Source organism: Phlebotomus papatasi, chromosome 5 (genome assembly GCF_024763615.1).
Source record: "Phlebotomus papatasi isolate M1 chromosome 5, Ppap_2.1, whole genome shotgun sequence".
Lineage (NCBI taxonomy): Eukaryota > Metazoa > Arthropoda > Insecta > Diptera > Psychodidae > Phlebotomus > Phlebotomus papatasi.
In genome coordinates, this window is record NC_077226.1 from 586,113 (window position 1) to 609,703 (window position 23,591).

The 23,591-nt window shown below is 38.1% G+C and overlaps 1 protein-coding gene across 1 annotated transcript; it reads left to right on the forward strand.

The window, feature by feature from the left end:
* Window positions 1-690: 690 nt before the first annotated feature.
* On the forward strand, window positions 691-23,502 carry LOC129808715 (E3 ubiquitin-protein ligase HUWE1). Its single transcript, XM_055858497.1, has 16 exons — window positions 691-1,070; window positions 2,282-2,579; window positions 2,674-3,738; window positions 5,549-7,542; window positions 8,024-9,563; window positions 10,896-12,547; window positions 13,307-14,689; window positions 15,729-17,099; window positions 18,113-19,315; window positions 19,407-20,086; window positions 21,343-21,618; window positions 21,702-21,890; window positions 21,963-22,284; window positions 22,368-22,533; window positions 22,900-23,090; window positions 23,174-23,502. The coding sequence occupies exons 2-16, from the start codon at window positions 2,319-2,321 to the stop codon at window positions 23,274-23,276; spliced, it is 12,396 nt and encodes a 4,131-aa protein (XP_055714472.1). The 5' UTR covers window positions 691-1,070; window positions 2,282-2,318; the 3' UTR covers window positions 23,277-23,502.
* The last annotated feature ends 89 nt before the right edge of the window (window positions 23,503-23,591 follow it).

Below are 23,591 nucleotides of genomic sequence, written 5' to 3' on the forward strand. Positions count from 1 at the left end.
AATGCAGCACTTGTAGATTGGAGAATAAAGCAAAACAACAAAAAAAAGGTGTTTTAATAATCACAAAAGCATAAAGATGCCTCTAAAGCCAGGGGTGTGCAAGAACCGTTTGAAACCGAATAAATGTCAAAATAAGTTTGTTTAGGTCCATGGTGCAAATAAAGGTAACGAAAATTTTTGACAGCATGTAAAATGGCCCCTGTAGCCGATCGGCCGCAAAGTTTTACAGTAACAGAAAATTCCCTGGAATTTGTCTTCTATTTTTCCGCGAGTTTCCGTGGAAATAAACGCAAATATTCCACTTAGAATTTTGCGGAGTTACAGTAGAGTCCCGCTATAAGCCATCGCTCTATAATCCACAATTTATCGACCGTTGATTTCAAAACACTGATTTTAAGTTAGGTTATGTTTTTTTGTACGCGACATGAAATTTTGTCATAATTATTTTAATATTTTTGGCAAACTTTATTAAGTAGTTGTGATAATTTCGAAATTATGTTTTTTTTTTTACATATTTTATACCAGCCATATAATATTTTTATACCGCGTAAAGAATAACCATATTGCAAAAATTCTTCCAGACGGATAGAGCGCACCTGGCACAAATTGTCCCAAAATAAAATTTTCCGTGTGACATGCATGTCAGCGCATTTTGGGGGGAAAAATGTCAAGAAAATGTAATTGTGCTTTTGACATGCGTCACCATGAGCCATTTTGTCTGTAAAGAAACTGTGGTGTCGTCAACGTGATCAAACGTCGTCAAAGTGTATGAAAAGTTGAAGTGATTTTTTTTTATTTTCACAAGTTTTATAAATTCAAGAATACATTTTGTGTTTTTAAGTACGAAAAAACTAAAGTATATTTGAGTCTCATTTATACTGGATTTTCAGTTGTTCAAAAGTTTATGTTATATGGTGGGGTGGGTGTATAGTAACTATTGGACACTTTGGTGCGCACCCCAAATCATTTTCTCAGAAGTCAATCCCATCCCCGTGAAAAGTGTTGCTAATTTGTGGAAAATCCAATGCTCACTGCAGCTCCCGGAGCTACCAGGAGCAACAAATCTAACGGTAAATTTGTCCTTTTTCTTTTTTTTTTTTTACATTTTTGTTTCTTGGGAGAAAAGTGCATTTTGTGAAATATCACAATGGGCGCTTGCTTTCCGGATTAACTGTCAATTTTGTTTTTGTTTCGTTCTTTGAAACAAGAGAGAGAGAGAGAGAGACCATCAAAGTCATTTTTGTGAAGCAGAGGTTAACATTTAAAAAAAAAATGATCCAATTTGTTTTTTTGTTTTTTGTTTTTACCTTCAATTTAGGGTGTAGGCAGTACTTATGGCCACTTGTGGAATAACTTGTGGCCACAATTTCAAATGATATAGGAGAAGTAGAAGAATGATATAGAATTAATCTCTTTGTTAAAGAAAGAGATTAATTCTAATTTCTTAACTCTTTCCGGACCACAACATATCCAGCGAACAAATTTCAGTAAAACTCACTTTATTGTAAGTCTCAGTGGACAAATATGATACTTTCGTAGAGAAAGAATTTTCTCCGCCTCTGGGAAATTGGAAAACTCATGGGAACTCTCGTCCCCAAAAGAACGAAAAGGAGACAAATTTCAATTTTCCAAATAATAATAGCAAAAAATATCCTAGATTTGGACATCCTTATAGTTTGTACTTATCCAGAAGAATCGGATTTTTATCGATTCCAGATAGTCTAAAAAAATTGTTGTTTCCATGGGTACCCAGAGTCCCAAAGGAGACGAAAGAGTTAAATTAAAGAAAAATGTGCTAAGGAATCCTGTTTTATAGATACGTTGCTGGAAAATTATAAATTTTTGCTTTAGCGAGTATGATTTTCATGGAGCACAAACTTGAGTGGACCAACAAAGTAAAAAACATTTCTATAATAACTCTCTTTATCCCAAAGAACCCTGTAACCCCAGCTAAAATTGTGCTGAAAACATGCACAACCGTTTTATGATTGAGCTGTGCGTAGTTTTACACAGAATCTTGGTAATTTTATGATGGAGCTGTGCGTATTTTTAAGTTCTCCGTGGCTAGGAACCGGTTCCTAAACCCGTGAAAAAACCTGGCGGGTACCCGGGTATTCAGAGGAACAGGGTACCCGGTGCTGCGAACACTAATTTTGATAGTACATAATTCAATGTGATTTAACAAACTTAAATTCATTTTCAGAAATTTGAAAAAAAAAAGATTTCCCTTTTATAAAATTTATAAAGCTGATCTAGATGTATCACTGGCCTTTTTTTGTAGTTGACATCGTGGATTGGAGACTGAGGGAATTGTTAAGATGAAAATCGACACATCTAGACTGAAGCGTGGCAATTCGGACGTCTCACCGGAATGTCAGGCACTAATTGATCGGCTGAGAAATTGTTCGAGAAGTGAATTGGCCGATGAATTGGGCAAAATAGATTCATGGACATTTGGCAAGTGCGAATTGTACCATTGGATTGAAGTACTGGATATATTCGATGGGATTCTCGAGGAGGCCACTGATATTCAACGAAGTGAATGGCACATCGAGATTGATGTTAACTTTAGTCCTGAGGTTAGTTTTTTTTATCCATCCAATGATTCACAGAGCCATTTGATTTAGTATCAATATATGTGATCATATATCAAAATTTCTTTTCTTATTGCAGGAAGTTAAATTGGTGCTGTTGGTTCTCAATTTCACAACACTCCTCATTGAACACAGTTTCTCACGTCATTTGTACAGTTCAATTGAGCACCTTAGTGCCCTTTTGCTGTCAATTGACATGGAAATTGTTCTTGGTGTCCTAAATCTCCTGTATATGTTCTCAAAGCGTAGCAATTACCTATCACGTTTAACAGGTGAAACACGGACGGCACTACTTGGACGACTGAATTTTATTGCTGAAAGTTGGGGTGGACGTGAATATGGTCTGGGATTGGCTGAATGTTGTCATCATGATGCCAAATTACCACCAACAGCAACAATATTCTACTATGAATTCTACAATAAACGCGGTGATCTCGAAACAATTAATATTGATGATGCACGTGGTAAATTTAGTGATCCACGTGATTTGACAGTTCATCTACTTCAACGCAGTACAGATCGATTGTCAGATGAACAACGAATTCATCTATTTATGCGACTCAGATCATCAATGCGCTTCCATGAGCATCAGGCACGTTTGCAATTTGTCCAAGCGAGACTTCAAGCACTCTCCGTTCTTGTCTATTCTGATGCCATTCATGAAAAAACCCATTCACTCATTTATCCGGGTTTTCTTGAAGAATTGGTGGAATTACTTGAGTTGAATGGGAAGGATTTGGTGGAAATTCATGCAGCTGCATTGAGAACAATGACATCAATTATTCATTTGGATAGAAATCCAACATTACCGAAAAAACCAAGTTCAAGATTGGGAATGATTATTGATGTAACCGGTGCTAATTCCTATCATGGTTTCCTACCAACACTCGTTAGGGGATGCATTTGTAGCCTTACAGCACCACAGGAAACCTTTCCACTACCCCTGGCAACAGCTCTCTTCAGTTTCCTGTACCATCTGGCTACGTATGAAGTTGGTGGTGAGAGTTTGGTGGCGTGTGGCATGATGGAGAGTCTGTTGAAGGTGATCAATTGGCAAGGTAGTGAATTGGAGCATATAACATTTGTCACACGAGCTGTTAGAGTTATTGATCTCATCACAAATATCGATATGGCAAGTTTTCAGGTGAGAAAATCAAAAAAAAATTACAATTATTATTCCCATCGAACAGTTTGGGGCAGAATACCCTAAATTCTTGGCAAAGAAACTATATTATGAAATTTTTGCATTCTGAATGACTCTCTATAATGATTAAATTTCTATTAATTCATAAAAATCTAAATTTTTTCTGCATATATTTTATAAATTTATTTTTCCTGAAATACCTTACTTCTGAACTGTAATCCTTTTCATAATTTTAAGGATATTTAAGGATATATAAGTAAAATTTGGAAAATCACAAGGAAAATTAGGAGATAGGTATGATTTTGTTCTAGGAAAATGTAATTTAGGATTTCCTCGACAAATTGTCCTTGGGCTATTAACCCTCCAACGGGTAAGACCGCCTCCAGGCGGTCTTCACAAAAATCACATTTACAGCGACAATAAAGGTATTATTTATTTAAAAGTGCTATAGTGTCCTCGGTAATAGTCTTACTAACATCTCTTGAAAGTTTCAACTCATTTTGACTCTTCGTTTTGTTGCTATTCCCAGTTTTGTGTGACAGGTCAGAGAAAAAGCAATAAAAAATATTAGTGCAAATAACTCATTTTCAATTTTTATAAAAATACCGATTTAAAGTTGTCTGATTTATTTTTGACAAATTTACTGTCAGTGTATAGATCCCTTAGAAACAGTTTCTTGGCTGATCGATTTTCTTTCAAAACCAATCATAGAAATATTTATAAAACGGTAAAATAAAAGAGCGTATTGTTTTACTATTTCACGACAAAATTTTTGAATTAAAATTGATTTTTTTAAGTCAATTAAAAAGTTTTACAAATGGTAATTTTTATTTAATATTTTAGTTCATATATCTACACAGTAAAAAAAATTACAACCACTATCGTTGGTAATTTTTGTACGAGCGCTATGGTTGTGAAATTTGTGTATTGGAAATGTTGTGTATTGTCAATTTTATTAAATGGCTTCCTGTCTATAATTTTGATTGTAGAGCAATTTTGTTCGGTTTATGTGTATTATCTGTGAAAAGTCTCTGTATTAAACTAAGAAAAAAAAACAAAAAGAACAAAAAAAAAGAAAAAAACATGAAGAGAGGGTCTGAGACTTGAACCCAGAACCTTTGCGTTGATGGTCTCGTGCTTTCCGGCTGCGCCACGAACTTGCTTACTTCTCTTAAGCAAATGGCCAAGAGTTGCATCGTCATTTTTCTAATTTACATGATGCTTCCTTTGTTTTCTCTTATTACATAATTATTCTTCATTTTTTACGACTGAGGCATATTTTAAGAATCCAATGAATGATTCTAGAAGACAATTAGACAGTTAGAAATGCGAAAAATTACTAAAATCTTAGAAAAATTGCAATAGTAAACAAAGATATTTTGACAGTTCTCAAACAAATTTTCCAATACACCAATTTCATTACACAAACTTAATTTTACTAGCATTATGTTAGTATCGTACTACTACAAATATGATAGTAATTTTACAATTTACAACCAAAATGCTTGTGACAATGCACAACTTTTCCCATACACAACCTTATTTCTCACACAATTTTTTACTGTGTAGTTTAATGTCTAAGAAAAAAAACGGGGTACAGGGTTTACTGAGGATATTAGTCAACTATTATTTGGCGGTGTTAGATTTCAAAAATTCGAAAAATAAATTTTTTTTTCAGGGTTTTTGCCAAGAATTTTTGGGTATTCTGCCCCACTGCGTCGATTGAAGTGGTTTGGGGTTTTGATCATTTGGTTGAACACCTTCTTAAAATGTTATTGTTTTTTTTTCTTTTAATTTTTATTTTTTTAAGGCACATGCTGGTCTCAGTAGTTTTATTGGTCGGTTGGAAGTTGAAGTGAAAACATGTCGTACTGATCAACCAGATGAAATAATACCCAAATGTCGTAATACGGAAAATATTGAAGGTGTCCTTGGGCCAGGTGGTGGTGAATCTGGACAAGGTGGATCAATAACTGAAGTCCAATCTGGTGATACGGCCATGATTGATGCAAGTGATACTGTTGGTGAAACATCAAGAATACTGCATCAACAGCAGCATCGTATTAGTAGTGTATGCCTACCACAGAGGGCAGCACTACTAAAATCAATGCTAAATTTTCTGAAAAAAGCCATTCAAGATCGTGCATTTGCCGAAAGTATTCCTCATGTTATGGAAGGTAGTCTACCAAATTCTCTACGTCATATTATTAGCAATGCCGAATACTATGGACCATCATTGTTTTTGCTGGCAACTGATGTTGTTACAGTGTATGTCTTTCAAGAACCTAGCCTTTTGTCAGCCCTACAGGACAATGGATTGACTGATGTTGTACTTCAGGCATTACTGCAGAAAGATGTACCAGCTACAAGGGAAGTTCTTGGTTCATTGCCAAATGTCTTTAGTGCATTGTGCCTTAATGGTAGAGGATTGGAGGCATTTCTTGCATATAATCCATTTGATCGATTATTTCGTGTATTGCTATCACCAAATTATTTGCCAGCTATGCGACGACGAAGGAGTAGTATTGGGGATACTGCAACAAATTTGGGTAGTGCTGTTGATGAATTTATGAGGCATCATCCAAGATTGACTGTTGCTGCTACGGTAGCTATTGTTAAATTGTTGAAGGATCTTGTAGAATTGGGATCAAGTGGACGTTTTATGTGTTGGCGTCCACCAGCTGCTGCAGCATCAACAACAACGTCACGGGATGCAGGAAGTGGTCAGGGTAGTGGAAAGAAACAGACACCACAAGATGCTGGTAGTAGTGATGATGAGGATGATGATGAAGAAGAAGCCAGTACAGCATCACAGAGGTATGATGCATCAGCACAATCAGCAAGTAGACAACAGGTTCCCCTTACCGATTACATTCACAATACAATGAAATTTATCGATGCCATCTTGAGTAAGTCCAATTCCGATGATCATTGTCGTGAATTTGTCAATCAAGGTGGACTACAGCCTCTATTTCAAGTACTAGCCCTACCAAATCTCCCAGTTGATTGTTCAGTAACAGCCCTAGCCCAGAGTGTAGCAACAGTCTGCAAGAGTATCATGAGTTTAGCCTTTGAACCAATGGTCCTTGGTATAGCCCTTGAGCATTTGAGTGAAATTGTTGAACGTCTTGAGCCACTACAGAGACGCCTAGAACATCCAGGTGGTAGTGTACTACTCAGTGAACTGGCAAATTGTCCAGATCCCGAAGCAGCCTTTGCAACACCAGCCTTTACACCCCTTCTTCATGCAATCAGTGCAGCACATGGCTATATAGTTATGCTAGTACATGTATGTCGTACAGGTCAAAATAATGTCCGTACAGTCAGCCTACAGAAATGGGGTCAGGACTCAGAACAGGGTTTAGGTCTCCTAAGGCGTCTCGTGCAACTGTATACGGCTCTCGTGTGGGAGAGTACCCTACTACTGGCACTCTGTACAGATGACATCATACCGCAAGGCTGTGATTTTGGCAAAGAAGATCTCGATCGACTGGTAAGGGATGATACAGCACAAGGGAATGCCAATGGAGATGCAGATGCAGATGCAAGAAGCAATGGTGTCACCAATGCAATGGAAAATTTAACAACAAGTGGCGAAGGTGGGGGAATTATGGAAATTGATCTGACACAATCATCAACATCGAGTGATCAGAGTATTGAGGGAATTGGTGCTGCTGGTGGATCAATTGGTTCAGCAGCAGCAGCATCAGCAGCAGCAGCAGGAGCATCAGGAGCATCAGGATCAAGTGGACCAGATAAAAGTGGCATGAGAAAGAGTCGAACAGCAAATCCAACGCAACTCAGGTATGTTGATGAAAAAGGCACAAAATTTTCTAGACGACTAGTCTAGTCATTTGCTCTGTTATTTTTGAAGGATAAATAACTTGAATATATTTGTAATAATAAAAAAAAATATTTAGAGTACGAGTAAAAATTAAAACAATCAAAAATTAATTTAAAAAAAGTCTCATTCAATTTTCGGTCTCAAAGACTCTTGAAGACTTGTTCCGGGCATAATATGTCGATGATTTCGGGTTCGTTGATCATGAATTTTTTTTTTCCATTTTTGAAGTCATGTACAAGAGTAAAAAGTTATGAATGTACAACATTTACGCAGAAGTATCTTATAAATATAAACATTAGAAAAAAATAACTTCAGGTAGTTAGGAAAAATTATTTTCTCTATGGGACACGGGTGACCCAATCGTCCTTAAAGGGTTAATGAAGGTCTATTAATATTAATTTGATTTTGTTTTGTTTTCTTTTTCTTCCATTACAAATATAGATACATCAATGTTCTATTGAGTGTTTCATCACGTCTTGGACGTGCTCTGGCTGAACTTTTTGGTTTATTGGTGAAATTGTGTGTTGGTTCACCATTGCGTCAGCGTCGTGGTCAAACAATACCAACTGTTCCGCCATGTTTTGCTGAGACATCACGTGAGATAGCACGTGTATTGAGTTTTACTCTTGTCGATGGACTATCTTATGATAAATTACCACCATCACCATTTCCCAAAATGAAATTTACCTATTTAATATGTAGCATTGGTTTTACCATGCCAATGCTATTTGACGAACGACGCTATGCCTTTCACCTAATGCTGCATAAATTTGTCCAAGAAGGTGGTTTAAGGGCATTTTTTGAGGTGTTCAATTGGGTACTGACAACAGCAACACCTAACAATGAATTGCCAGAGACAACGGTGGAATTTATGAATGAATGGTTGACATTGTTGGAGAGATTGATAAATCCAAAGGCTATATTGCATACACCACATACATTGCCGACTAATCAACGAGCAGGTGGATCAAATGGTGGACAGAGAGATTTGGGTGATTTTGATGTTGTACAGTATCTCATTGAAGTACAGAGGAATGCATTCAATGCCATTCAACAATTGAGAAAAATTGTGTCAATACACAATTTCAGTGATCGTATGCAGGAATATACATTGGTTATACTAAGGCACATTTTTCGTGCTGAAGCTATCATTAAGGAACGTCAGAGTGAACGACAGAGTGATGATGGTGAGGAAAATGTGGCAGGATCAACGGGTATGACATCAACTGATATTGCTGCAAGAATTGTTGTTGGAACAGCACCACGACGTACAGGTACTACTGATGTAACTCCACCGCAGCAACCCGTAAATCCACAGCATCTACGTCAATTGATGGATATGGGATTCAGTCATGATCACTGTACAGCTGCACTGCGTCAAGCGACATCGGTCGAACAGGCCACAGAACTCCTCTTGAGTATGCCAATAGCAACAGAGAGGGCACCACCAGAGAGAAATATGGATGTTGATATGGGTGAAGAAGAACAGTATATTCATGCTATTTTGATGAGTCTCAAAGAAATGCCAGATAATCTTGTTGAGGGTAGTACAATTGCAGCTGATGCCGAAACAGAACCCGAAACACCAATACCCCTTGCAACAGATGAACTCGACAGATGGGCAGATGGTGCTGTATACATATGCCTTAATATTATTGATACAATGCCAACATTGGTTAGTCGAGCCCTGGATCTATTGATAACAATTGCAAAACGTAATGGTACTAGATGGCGTGATGATATGCTAATGGTTATTTTGGATGAAGTGGCAAATTGTCTGGGTTACTATGAAAAATACCTGAGTAAGGCAACACCAAGGCAGGCCTTTGTCAGTCTCATGAGCAATAAACCAATCAGTGAGAAGACAGATAATCGACTTCATCTACTTAGATTGATGCTTGATCCACATCAGGGACATGATTTGCGTTTTCCAACGGCCATGGCAGTAGGAAGGGCCAATTTAATTCTCAAAATATTCATTGTAAGTATACCTCAAGATTTTTTCAAGTATATAAGGTGGACCAAATTGAACTGACAGTGACATACAGTAGATTCTCACTCAATCGGACGAAAAATGTTGTAGACAATTTTCACGTTTAATTATGAAGCTAATTCACTCAAATTCGCTGTAGTTCTTCCTATTTTATCGTGATCCTTTACAATTGAGCACTTTTTATGGAATTTACAGAGGCTTTGGCGCCCAATTCTATCGATAAACTGGATGACATTTTGCCCCATATTCCCGATTGACAGAGAGTCTACTGTAGATACTTTTACCCGACTGGCACAGTGTTGACAAATCAGATTTGTCAAAAAATTTCTAATAGAAAAAATAAAAATCAAATAATTTTGCAAAAATTAATTAATTTTCTTCGTAAATAAAGATATATTTATTGTTCCTCTCTGGCTAATGAACTTCAAATAAGTAGGGGAAAGTTTTGCACCTTCGTAATGTTGCAGCTTCGTAAAAGTTGATTTTTTTTCCAAATTACTAAATGAATTTCATCCATGGACGTATAATCTAAATTTGACAAACGTCTGGCGGCGCTGCGGTTGCAATAAATCTCTGAAATGCGACAAAATATTTTCTACTCTATTTTATCCTTATTAGCAGGTCGTGTCCCTTCTTGTAATATGTACTTTTGCATTCCTTTTTAACCAAAATAGTGTTGTACAAAAGGGTTTTTCCTCAAACTTATCCTGAATTTTGAGACAGCTCAAAAGAATATGAGTCTTCCACCTCAAAATTTCATCTCAATGTGTTTTGTTGTAAAATCGACAATTATTCACAATTAATCCAAATAACTGTATTCAAATAAATTATTAAAAGGATTTTCTTGTGAAAATGACTTAACTCTAAGGAATTAAACAATTTTCACATTGAAAATCTTCTCATTTTCTCAACGTGAATTTTCGCGGCATTTCGAAGAATCGCAACTGGCACCACTAAATTCATTTCGGCTTTTATTTTAGCACAGGCCTGATTTAGATTATATTCCAAACATTTTATAGAAAAGTATTCGTAGGAGATTTTGGCGCGAGTCACGAACAGATGATTTTTGACATAACCTCAAAAAAGTATCTACGTCATCACTAGCCCGATCAGGCCCACCTTATTACTTTATTATTTGTTTTTTATTCATCTTGAGCAGAGGTGTGCAAGAACCGTTGAAACCGAATAAACGTCAAATGAAACATGTACGTCAATGGTCAAAACGCTACCAGAACAAACTTATTTTGACGTTAATTCGGTTTCAACGGTTTTTGCACACCTCTGATCTTGAGTATACCTTATCTTTTGTTTTTTGCATAGGTAATGGAACGCCTTGATCATCGTCTGACGCATTTTAGTACTGAAGTCAGTGGACCCAAATGGTTTCCACATCTTGCAATTATCTTTAAACAAATCGAACAAGTGGCTGTTCTGCTAGAACATCGTCAATCAATTATGATGCGTGGTACATGGCGAACATGGAAATGGTATGATGTGGCTACAGCTCAATGGAATACATTTTCAATGGTTAACAATCGAACAATTAATGAGGCATTTACAAATGGTGAATCTAGTGTACGTATACGTTCTGGACGTCACAGATTTACTGTTAATTTTGGCTGTATGAGTCAAGTTAATGAGGAAACAGGTGCCTATCAGCCAGTTATAATGGCCATTGAGAGAAATGGTGGTAGTAGTTATGTGTCAATTGGTAGTGGTCCAATTAGGGGTATTGAACAATTTGATGTTAAAATGATACTTGAGATATTAATTGATCTACTACCACTATCTATTGATACATCTGTCAAGTATTCACTGATGAAGACATGCTTGAGGATTACGAGAAATTTTCAATATGCCAAATATTTTGCACAAAATGGCGGAATTGAGGCATTACTGAGGATGCGTCATGTACCAGGTAATAATGATTTTCTCCAAATAGCTCTACTATTGATACGTCATACGGTTGAAGAACCAAAAACATTGGAATTGGCTATGGAGAGTGTTATTGTGAGTCGTTTGGTGCCAAATATTCCGGCTGGCTATCGGGATTTGATCTATTTGACACGACAACTTAGTGGTGCTGTTGCTAGATGTCCGGAAATGTATGTACGTGTGGCTAAAAGAATGCTACGACTAGATACAACATCAACAACGGCAAGACGATCTACCACGGCTAGTGGACAACATGATGATGATGAACCGAAATTGTTGGTTAAACTGGCATCAACATCAACGGGACAACAATCAACAACATCACGTGTGTACACTGTTGAAGATCGTGTGACACATGATGTTATCAGTGCTCTCCTATCAGCCCTAATTGCAACAGATACCACCGCAGAATTTGACGATAAATCACCAAATCCAGCTGATTCAGATGATGGTGATAGATCATCAAATACAGCACAAATTCCCGATGATGATGACAATGATTCATCAATGGCTGATGATAGAATATCACATGGTAGATCACCACGTTGGACAACAAATACAGCACCACCAACAACAGATACCCAAGATACCAATCGTCTACTGATCTCCAAAGGTGTCCTATTGCGTTTTCTCAGTGATTTAGTCCGAAGCTACCAAACTGTTGCCTTAATTGTGGCTGAATATACAATACCAAAAGGAGAGGCAAATTTAACAAAAGACACACCATTGTTGGCCTATCTAATTGACACATTTATACCATGGACAGATTCAAATCAGGATCGTGAATGCAATGCAAGTGCAAGGATGTTGGTATCATCATTGGCAGCAATGTCAGGTGTTGGGAGAATTCAGAGTATTTTGATACATGAACTGAAGAGTGCACTTGTAAGAACATGGCATATGAGTGATATGGCAAAAAAATGTTTTCACATACAACTTTTGGCACAATTGATACCAATTTTAATTGAAGATAGCCCATCGGAACATCCACTGTTGATGACAACAAATGGACTGAGGCAACAAATGATGATGCCAAGGTAAGTAGAAAAAGTTTCAAACTCAATATAGATAGGGAAAAGGGAAGTGAACGTGTATGACAGCCTGCTTTTCTTAGTTTTTCGCCAATTTCTTAAGTTTTTTTTGTGAAAAAAATAACATTCAAATCTAGAATATTTTTTGGAAGTCTCCAAGTGTTTGCTATATAGTAAATTTTTAAGCTAAAAAATTACGAATTTTTAAATTCTCATAATAAAAAATAATTTTAAATATTTTTTATACTTCCATTTTTTTTAAGCAAAACCGTTTTGAGAAAAGAAACTACAATACTCAAACATAATATTTTTCATTAAACTGAAAATTATTATTCATTGATATTGTCAGAAAACTTACTTAAATTTTTGGGCTATTTTTGTTCAGAGCACAAATAAGATGCAGCATGTCTCACATTGAACTTACCGGTGGAATGTACATTTATTTGGTAATTTTTCGCTACTATGCGTAAACTGGGGTACACTGCACTTCTTTAAGAATAGATTTCGTCAGTTTTTCTCACTAAATATCACTCATAGTTCAATTTTTTGCAACTAAATATCGACGACGTCTTTCCACTAGAAACAAATTTTCAGTCGGAAAACTGTCAACGCGAGCCACGATTCGAAACTGTCAAAATGCATACATTTTTGATTTTCTGATATCTCCTTATATTATAACTCCGTGCTCACTTCCCTATCCATATTAAGAGCGACAATGGAAACACTGACCCTAAATAATATATCCTTGTTTGATAATTTCTCTAGGCGCAGCAATATGTTCTATGGAATGGTTCGTCTCAATTTAATTGAAGATCTTGCCCGTGTCACCCAACAAGTTGATTTTGCCCATCCCCATACAATAGCCACCCTAAATGCTGTCCTAAAACCCCTCGAGACTCTCCTTCGATTGACAAATCAACCAACATTGTCCGTGGTAACACGTCGACGTGGTGGACATCAACAGAGGAATGCTCGAAGGACATCTGCACCACGACCAACACAGATCATTGAAGGTGGCCATGTTGATGTTATTGTGTCTACCGTTATCTGGCCACAGGAAAATGGTTCTAGTGATCGTCCTGCTGTTGCATCGTCATCTTCATCGGCAACTACCCAAGTGTCAGCATCTGTGGCAGCTGGTGGTGTTGCTGGTGATGGTGGTGGTACAGGGGCAGCAGCAGCAGCAGGAGGTGGTGGTAGGGTTGATGGGGATGCAGGAGGTGGTGGAGGAGGAGGAGCAGGTGAACAAGGTGAAAGTGCCCCATGGGAAGAGAACGAAGAGGGCAATGATGCAGCATGGCAGGATCTCTATACGATGGAATCATCGAGTGATTCTGAGGAATCTGAATCGGCTGGTGGTGAGGAAAATGCCGAACCGGCTGATATGGAGAATGAGGAGGAGGAGGAACATGAAGAGGCTGAACCAGAAGAACCAAGTGATGTTGAAGTTGATGAAGAAACCCGCCAATTTGTTGAGATGTACGAACAACATGTCTATGGCATGAGATCACCCACATTTGTTGAAATTGAACGTGGTAGTGGGGGTAGTGATGTGGGTGGACCAAGTGGATCAGGTGGTGGTCCAGATACCGAAGATATCAATATGATACAGTATCCGAGAGTTGGTGTTACCTCAGGTAATTCCAATGTAATTGATACAAATGATGCAGAGACACCAGATGGTGCTGGATCATCTCATGATATTGCACGGGATACAAGTAGTCCACGTGTCTATTTCCATGCAATGTACGATGATACAGGTGATAGTGGTGGTAGGGGTAGTCAAATAACACGAGATGGTACAACAGCAGCTGCACCAACAACAGCTGCTGGTAATTTGCAATTGTTAATGGGTAGTTCGACACAGCAGAATCTAACACCAGATGGCACTGGTGCCAATGGTGGAGGTGGTGCTGTAGCACAGAGAAATCGTGTCAGACGATATCACTATTTGCGATCAATAGCAGCGAGGAATACAACGCAGCCGGTGATACTGCAACGACTCCTTGGACCTAGTAGTCATCCGTCGACGTCATCAGCACCATTCAGGGATGCAACACGCGTGGTACTGATGGACAATGGCTTTGGCATCTTCTCACCGCAGGCGTCTGGACAGAATGAAGAAGGTGCAATTGATGTTGTAGATAGGTAAGTCAAAATCCAAGTCACTCCATTTATTGACTCTCTTCAAAAGTATAAACTGTAATTATAATAAATCCAATAAATGCTTATTCAAATAATAATGCATCAGCATTCAAAGTGTTCAGATCAGAGCCCGGCGCGCGCCGACTTTTAGCTGTTTTTAGCGCGCCGCCCAGCTTTTTTCTTAGCCGCCGCTGCCGTCGAGAAATTTTGAGGCGCGCCGCTGAAAAGTTTTTGGCGCGGCGTCGTTAGGCGCCGAAAAAAACTTTTGCATTCCAACACAACTTTTTTTATATGTCAATTTCTGCGATTGTTAAATAGGAACTGGGGCACTTTGAATTGGGGCAACTTTGAAACTGTCCTAAGGACGGATGAGCCCCATCCGTCTCTACCCCGACCCTTACTATATCCAAATGAACCGGACTCTATCTCTAATGTTTATTAACCTATTTCAATGATTTTTTTGTTCGACTTCCCCACTCGGACTATTTAAAATAGAAAATGACCAGTGATAAGCCCAGATAAGCTTATGGTAGCTGAGATTCTGTACAGATAACCTCGAAATGCGTGCAACTCGGGGTGCTTGCAACTCGGAATGCGTGAAAATTCGATTTTGAGTTGAATTTTGGGGGTAAAGAATCGCGTCGAGCCAATTTCATCCATTTCGGTGTCCGAGAACAGTTTACTCGACGCGATTCTTTACCCCCAAAATTCAACTCACAATCGAATTTTCACGCATTTCGAGTTGCAAGAACCCCGAGTTGCACGCATTTCGAGGTCACATGTAAAGAATCTTAGCTACCATAAGCTTATCTGAGCTTATCACTGGTTTTTTATTGGCCCTGTTTTCATATTTACTAAAATTCCATAATCGTTTTCGACTAAAAGTTAATCTGAGATATGAATGAAAAGATTAAAATTTATTCTTTTTTTGGCAGAATAAAATTAAGTCGTTAAAAAAAATATAATTTTAAGATTCACCTTTTTTTCTCAGTGATATGAACTGTATCTATGTAACCTGTGTCTAATTTCTGTATCTTTGTAGAGCTGACTATTCTGCCCTATTTGGACGTAGTTTAGCCAGTTCCCTCACCAATACACCAAGTGTTCTGTCAGCCTGGGTCGAAGAATCCAAATTACTGGGTCTCGAGACGCAGCCTTACGTCTGTCAATTGGCATGTGAGGAGATCCTCAAGGAATTGGAAGTACATCGTACAGCTGACGGTGCTAAAGTTACTGCAAAACGCAAAAAAATTCCAAATACTGAGAGATCCAAAGGTACAACAACACCATCAATCGCTGGCAATGGATCATCTGTTGTTGGTGATGATGATACCGATGTTAGGGTGGATGATGATGGTACTGGTGGTAATTCAGTTCCTGAGATCAGAATTGAGGATCAAGAGGATAATCAGCAAGAACCACAGATACTCCTCAGGACAACAACAGCCCCATCGAGTGAGGATAGTGAGAGATCGGAGACGGAAACGGTTGAGGGTGTTGGAGATGGTGGAAGGAGGAGGAGCGGTGATGCTGGAGATGGTGATGGTGATGTTGGTGTAGTTGGTACAGGTGAGAGATCAGAAGGTGATGATGATGTCTTCCATATACGTCGTTTTGTACCACATCGTGGTGGTATGTTGCCGACTGAGGTGGCAACGAGTGATGATGAGACAGAAGGTGACGAGGATGATGCTGAAGAAGCTGAAGAAGAAGATGATGATGAAGATGATGAAGTTGGTGAAGATGATGAAACTGAAGAAGAATCTGCCGTTGCTGGAGCTGTAGGTGCATCAAATGCTGATACAGGAGGCACTGAATCAGGTGAAAATGCCCCATCAACACCACCATCATCTGTTCCAGCACCATCATCAATCCCAGCACCATCATCAGGTGGTGGCAATCAATCACAAATGCCTCTGGATACCTTGACAAATCTTCCAGATGGCATTGATCCGAGTTTCCTAGCTGCTCTTCCAGCTGATATGCGTCATGAAGTACTTGAGCAACATTTGCGATTGCAGAGAAATCGTGAGGAGGCACAGAGGAATGCTGCACAGCGAAATTATCAAATTGGTGAAATTAATTCGGAATTTCTAGCAGCATTGCCACCACATATTCAAGAAGAAGTTCTAACTCAGCAGCGAATTGATCAACAATCGATGACAAATCCAAATGATCCAGTTGATGCAGCTGCTTTCTTTCAGAATCTACCAGCTGCCCTCAGGCAGTCCATTCTCACGGACATGGAAGACAGTCAAATATCTGTTTTACCACCGGAATTGGCAGCTGAAGCCCAGAATCTCAGGCGTGATTGGCAATTGATGCAGGAACATGTGATGAATCTCTTGAGTGGAGCATCATCTAGTTCATCATCGACTGTCTTGAGGTATCGAGGCAGAGATCAGACACCAAGGTAAGTTCATTTTATTCAAAGTGCATTGGGGAATGTGGACAAAGGGCGTACCCAGGATTTCAGTCGAGATTTCAGTGAGATAAAAAGTATCTATATAACAGGGGCGTAGGTACGAAATTTACTTACGGGGGGGGGGGGGCAATTTTTTTTTTACTTTTCAAATTTTTAAAAATATACTCATCCTTAATGGCCTCTACATACTAGAGATATTTATGTCCATATTAAAGAGTTTTTCCTACACAATCTTAAGCTGTCTATACACTAGGGAAAAATTTCATCAATATTTGCAATCAATATCTAATATGGATGAAAATCGCCTACACATTAGTAAAATATATGGACATAAATTTGGATTATTGAAGGAAATTTGTCTAGTGTGTAGGCAATTTCTTCAATATTCGTTCCAATATGGATGGTTTTTCTTCCACATTGTATTTCAATATTGTTTACCTCTACACACTGAGTGAGTGGGGAAGACCAACAAAAGAAAAGAAAGTTCATTGAAATCGGTTAATAAATATTGGAGATAGAGTCCGGTCAATACGGATATAGTAAGAGTCGGGGTACAGTTGGATTGGGGTTGAGACGGATGGGACCAATTATTAGAAAGATCTTGCTCTCAGGTACAATATAGGCTAAAATTTAATTAAAATCGCATCATAAACACCTAAAATATTGTCCGGTCAAGACATTTTTGATTATAGCTCGGGTCAGGGAACATCGAGGGAGGAGTGCGACCCACCGTTGGAAAGCTTTTGACCTCAGCTACAACATATTAAAATTTAAAGAAAAAGTATAAAGAAAAAGTAAGTTGTCAAAAGGAAGTTACGACAAATGGTGATTTAACTGACGATTATGAATTGAAAAATTAGGCCCATTTTTGGAAAGATTTGAACTTTTTTTTGACGCTTCTAGGGGGGGGGGGCACCTGCCCCTAGCTGGGTACGTCCATGGATGTAGGGTCAGATTGAACGATTAATAAATAATGATTATTCCTTTGTTTTTTGCTATAGATCCCGCTTTCGTAGTGGTTGGGGTCAAAGTGGCAATTTACAGGGTTTGAGCGGTGGTGAACATTCCAGTGAAGGTGTTATGCCCCTTCTTGGTCAGTATTCCAGTGCAATGGATCGACAGGGAAATGCTTTCTTGGACCAGGAAGCCCTGGCATCCCTTCTTGTAATGCTATTCATCGATGCACCCAAATTCAATGTTTTGCGCTTCCAACGGGTAATTCGGAATTTATGTTTTCATGCACCAACCCGACGTTGGATCATTGGAGCATTGCTGGCAATAATGGAGAGAACAGCTGAAGTTGTTGATTTGGCATCAATAAAGAAGGTATCATCAGGGTCACCTGGTCATGATCCAATGGAATCTATCAATAGCATTGGTAAGGGTAGAAAGGGTCAAATGTCATCATCATCATCATCAACAGATATGTCATGCTCAAAGAAACCAATAGAACGACCAATGTGGCTCAATATTCGACTAGATCCAGCTCTTGGAAGTCGTGCCAATGTCTTCATCTATTGCAATACAACAAAGAAACTCCTATTGCATCCTCAAGCTGCCAATTCAACCTGTCGACATGCCCTTGAACTGCTGACATTGCTGGCAAAGACATTTGCAGCATACTTCATGCCAACAAATAAAGATGATACCGCACCATCGGATGCATCAGCTACAACTGAAGCTGGTCCAAGTCGTCCTGCTGCTGCAAGTGGTACAACATCTGGTCAACAAGATGATTTTTGGAGTATACTGGTACGATTGGATAATCCTGGTGGGCGAATTGCACCAAGTGAACCACAGAAACGTACCCCTGGATATCCAACAGTACGAGCGACCAAACAAATTCCCGTGACATTTACCGATGCCGAACCAAAAACCTTCGATGAAGCACCATTTGGACGTCTTGTGGCTATGCTAAGAGCACCAAATATACGAAAAAGTCGTCCATTGACAGATAAATTGCTGAGATTGTTGGCATATATGAGTATTGCATTGCCAACTGATGGTGATTCAGATGACAAAAAGGCACCGTCATTCATTAAAAATTACTCAGTGGGTATTCTGGAGACAATTGTTGATGTTCTATCGGAAAAATCATGCTCAGAGGATGGTCTAGACAATATTGCCAATCTTCTAGTTAATCTCAGTCACTGCAGTACAGCTATCAGAGATAATATTATCAAATTGCTGCTCAATGCTGTCAAGTAAGTGTCTTACTGTGAATATCTCTACTGTGAATATCTTTTTCTAAATTAAATTTTCCAAATAATAACAATTATATTTGACAAAATACAGGGAATTGGCACAATTGCTGGAGGAGCAAATAAAGAAGTTGATGGATGAACTAAAGATGGCTGATTTGGATGCAGGAGCAGCAGCAACAGCAACAACGACAGCTGGAACATCAGATGGTGGTGTAGGTGGTTCAGCTGAAGAACCATCTCGACGGGGTACCCTTCAGGATCGATTTACCCGTGAAGTTGTTGTTGTATCATCAGAAGGTCGTCCAAGGGCAACTGGTGATCTTCAGCTACCATCAATGGCACCATTAGTGGCTAAGACAAGCAATCAGACCTTCTTCCTGCGTACACTCAAGATAATCTTTCAGATTAGGCGTGTTGAGAAGGAAAGTGATGATACATCTAGTGGACAATTTAGAGATATACATCAGTTGCGTCAGTATAGACTTTGGCAGACATTGAGTGATTGTCTTGAATTGCTAAAGCAAACGCATGATCATCATGCTGTATTGGTCTTTCAATGTGCCGTTGAAGCCTTCTTTCTCACTCATGCTCCAGCTAGACGGACCGATGGTACCACACAAGAAAATCGACGGGATGTCTTTCAGGAAGTCATGCAACCGATGTCACCCATTGCACTCAATTTTGATACAGTTTCTGAATCATCCGATACACCACAATGTCACAATTCACCACCGTTTATCAGGCATCATGCTAAATTTCTCAGATTTGCTGGTAAGTTGAAAGAACAAATGAACTAATTCTAGACCCAATTTAAAACCCCTTACAGCTTTTTTCTCCTAGCAAGCCTCACCTAGGGGAAAGTAGGGTAAATGTCCTAATTCAAAACCATTTCCAGACGCTTTAACTTTGACAGAAGATTCATCACGTTAAGTTCATATTTTTTCTGAAGACATAAATTTTCTCCTTGACTCTTCTAGAATGTTACTGTTTAGTGAAAATTCTTTAAATATAATTTAAAACCCTCTTAAATACAAGAAAAATGCGCGAGTGCAAAATGCTTCAATTGGAAACAAATTAATCTAAATGGAGACAAGGGAAATTTTCTAATTGGAAACAAATAGTGTAAGTGGAACAGCGATGAAAGGCTTCCAAAACCTTTTTGTGTTGCTCTTGAGTTCACGATTTGTTCTTATTCCTGGTCTTTTCTCCTTTCCCATCGAAAACAATAAGGAAATCTCTCAAATAAAAATCATATTTCCGGGGTTTCTTATTGGAGTGTTTGCAGACACTTCAGAAAACCCCTTTTTATTCACGAAATAAGTAATTATATCATTTGAAAACTTCACGGACCGTAAGCAATAAAGATTACCACTTAATTTAACTAAAATTAACCAGAAATATGACATAACTTTTAAACAAAACGAATAAATAACAGTCACCTCATTGTGTTTTTCATTGAAAAACATGGTCAATCGATAAAAAATTCGATAGTGAAAAGTACACTTTTAATTTTTCTGAGAAATTAACAAATTAAAATTTGTGAATACGAATGGATTTTTGCTTTATTTGTAGCAAAATTAACTAAATAATGAATCTGTGGTATAGAAAATATATAAATATAATAATTTAGTACTGTATTTATCATGAAAACAGTGACGTTTCCATTTGGAGTAGCGCAAAATTTCCATTTGAAGCAGGTTTTGAATTAGCTAAATTTACCCTAGTTAATCTTTGCAAAATTATTCGATTCCTATTTTTCTATTGCAAATATTTCAGAAATCTGAGTTTTCAATACTGTACCACTCGAGTATAAGTATCTACGTCAGAGGCGTGCAAGAACCGTTGAAACCGAATAAACGTCAAATGAAACATGTACGTCAATGGTCAAAACGCTTTCAACTGTTTTTGCACACCTCTGATCTACGTCACTGGCAGTTCGATTTGGCCCACTTTATACTTGAAACATCTTGACTGAAGATTACAAACATTACAACCCTTTATCTTGTATTGTTGTTTCTTTTGAACAGAGAAACACCGAACTGTTCTCAATCAAATCTTGCGACAGTACACAACTCACTTGGCCGATGGACCATTTGCTGTTCTAGTTGATCATACGCGTATCTTGGATTTTGATGTCAAACGCCGCTACTTCCGGACCGAATTGGAACGATGCGACGAAGGGATCCGACGCGAAGAATTGGCCATTCATGTCAATCGGATGAATGTTTTTGAAGATAGTTTCAGAGAACTCTATCGACGAAGTCCTGAAGAATGGAAAAATCGCTTCTACATTGCTTTTGAAGGTAAAAATAATTTCTTTCAATTTGCTTTTTTTTCTGGAAAGATTAAGCAACAAAAAAATATCTTTTTCTTGTCCCATTGGTAGATGAAGAAGGTCAAGATGCTGGTGGATTGCTGAGGGAGTGGTATGTGATAATATCACGGGAAATATTTAATCCAAACTATGCCCTATTCACTGTGTCACCTGGAGATCGTGTCACTTATATGATTAATCCATCATCTCATGCTAATTCAAATCATCTCTGCTACTATAAATTTGTTGGAAGGGTCATTGGTGAGTTTTTCCTCAATATTTCTTGGTTTTTTTCTTTCTATTTTGTCTTTTGTTTTTTGTTTTGTTTTAAAGCCAAAGCCATCTATGACAACAAACTACTAGAATGCTATTTTACACGATCCCTGTACAAACACATTTTGGGTATTCGTGTAAAGTATACAGATATGGAAAGTGAAGATTATGACTTCTACAAAGGTCTTGTATATCTTAAGGAGAACAATATCACAACATTGGGATGTGAATTGACATTTTCGCTGGAACTACAAGAATTTGGTGTGACTGAAATACGTGATCTCATAACAAATGGAAGGAATATTCCTGTGACAGAGGAAAATAAACTTGAATACATTAGACTTGTGTGTCAGCTCAAGATGAGTGGTTCAATTAAACAACAGTAAGTTGCTTTTTATAATGGGCAAATTTTGACATCTTTTATTTATTTATTTAATTGTTTTTTTTTTTTTTTTTTTTTTAAAGACTTGCCGCCTTCCTCGAGGGCTTCTATGATATCATACCGAAACGTCTTATAAGTATTTTCAATGAACAAGAACTTGAATTGCTGATATCAGGATTACCAAATGTTGATATTGAGGATCTAAGAGCCAATACAGAGTATCATAAGTACAGTCCATCGTCAATTCAGGTAGGCTTTTTCTTTTTTCTTTATTTCTTCTTTAAATACACAAAGGAGAATGGTCAAAACTATATGGGCGCTGGTCCCGGAATCGCCACAAACGAGAGTAGGCTTATTTTGCAGGTACTGATATAAGATTGAAAAATTGCCGGGACCCAGGACGATAAACGCTGGGAGTCCTTATAAAAATGCCTTTGTCCTTTCTAAAAATCGCTGTTTTGACAACGAATTACGCAAGAACGGCTAAAGTGATCTTCATGAAATTCGGTATAGGGTCACTGTATGACTTAAAGTTTTTATCCATGCATATCACCCCCTCCCCCCACCCTCCATTCTGATAGTCCCCACTTGAACTTTCTTCAATGTACTTTCCAGATTCAATGGTTCTGGCGTGCACTGAGGAGCTTCGATCAGGCTGATCGGGCAAAATTCCTTCAGTTTGTCACTGGGACATCGAAGGTGCCACTTCAGGGTTTTGCTGCTCTCGAGGGCATGAATGGTATCCAGAAATTTCAGATTCATCGCGACGACAGAGGAACAGATCGTCTACCATCGGCACATACATGGTACAATCCAACAAATTAATATTGTTACTAATGCAATTTTTCTCAAATGGATATATTTATTTTTTTTCTTTTAAAATTTGCAGCTTCAATCAGCTAGATCTACCGGTGTATAAGACCTACGACAAATTGCGAGAGTGCCTCTATAAGGCCATCCATGAGTGCTCAGAGGGATTTGGCTTTGCTTAAAAGTTCGCCTGTGGGAGCTGTGATACTTGTGAAAAAAAAAATAAATAAGAAAAAAAAGTAAAGTGGGAAGTACTCCAGGACATTCCACAACAAATTTAAATAAAACAAAAAAAGAAATAATAAAAGAATCATTTTGTAAAAAAAAAGAAAATAAGAGAGAGAAATGTGAGAAGGGAAGAAATGAAGATTTATTAAATAAAAATGCATAATTCTTGAAAAAAAAAAACAACTGCTTCAATTTGAACCCTGTCAGGACGAAGAGGCTCTAAATGAATGTAAAGTTTGATGCCTCTATCTCTAATAGTTTCCGAGATA

What these genes read in the sequence shown, in the direction of transcription:
- LOC129808715 (XM_055858497.1), top strand. Translation starts at nt 2,319, where the DNA reads ATGAAAATCGACACATCTAGACTGAAGCGTGGCAATTCGGACGTCTCA. An exon ending in GCAAATCCAACGCAACTCAG is followed by an intron (nt 7,543 to 8,023) that starts GTATGTTGATGA and finishes TTACAAATATAG; the next exon opens with ATACATCAATGTTCTATTGA. An exon ending in ACAGTCCATCGTCAATTCAG is followed by an intron (nt 22,534 to 22,899) that starts GTAGGCTTTTTC and finishes TGTACTTTCCAG; the next exon opens with ATTCAATGGTTCTGGCGTGC.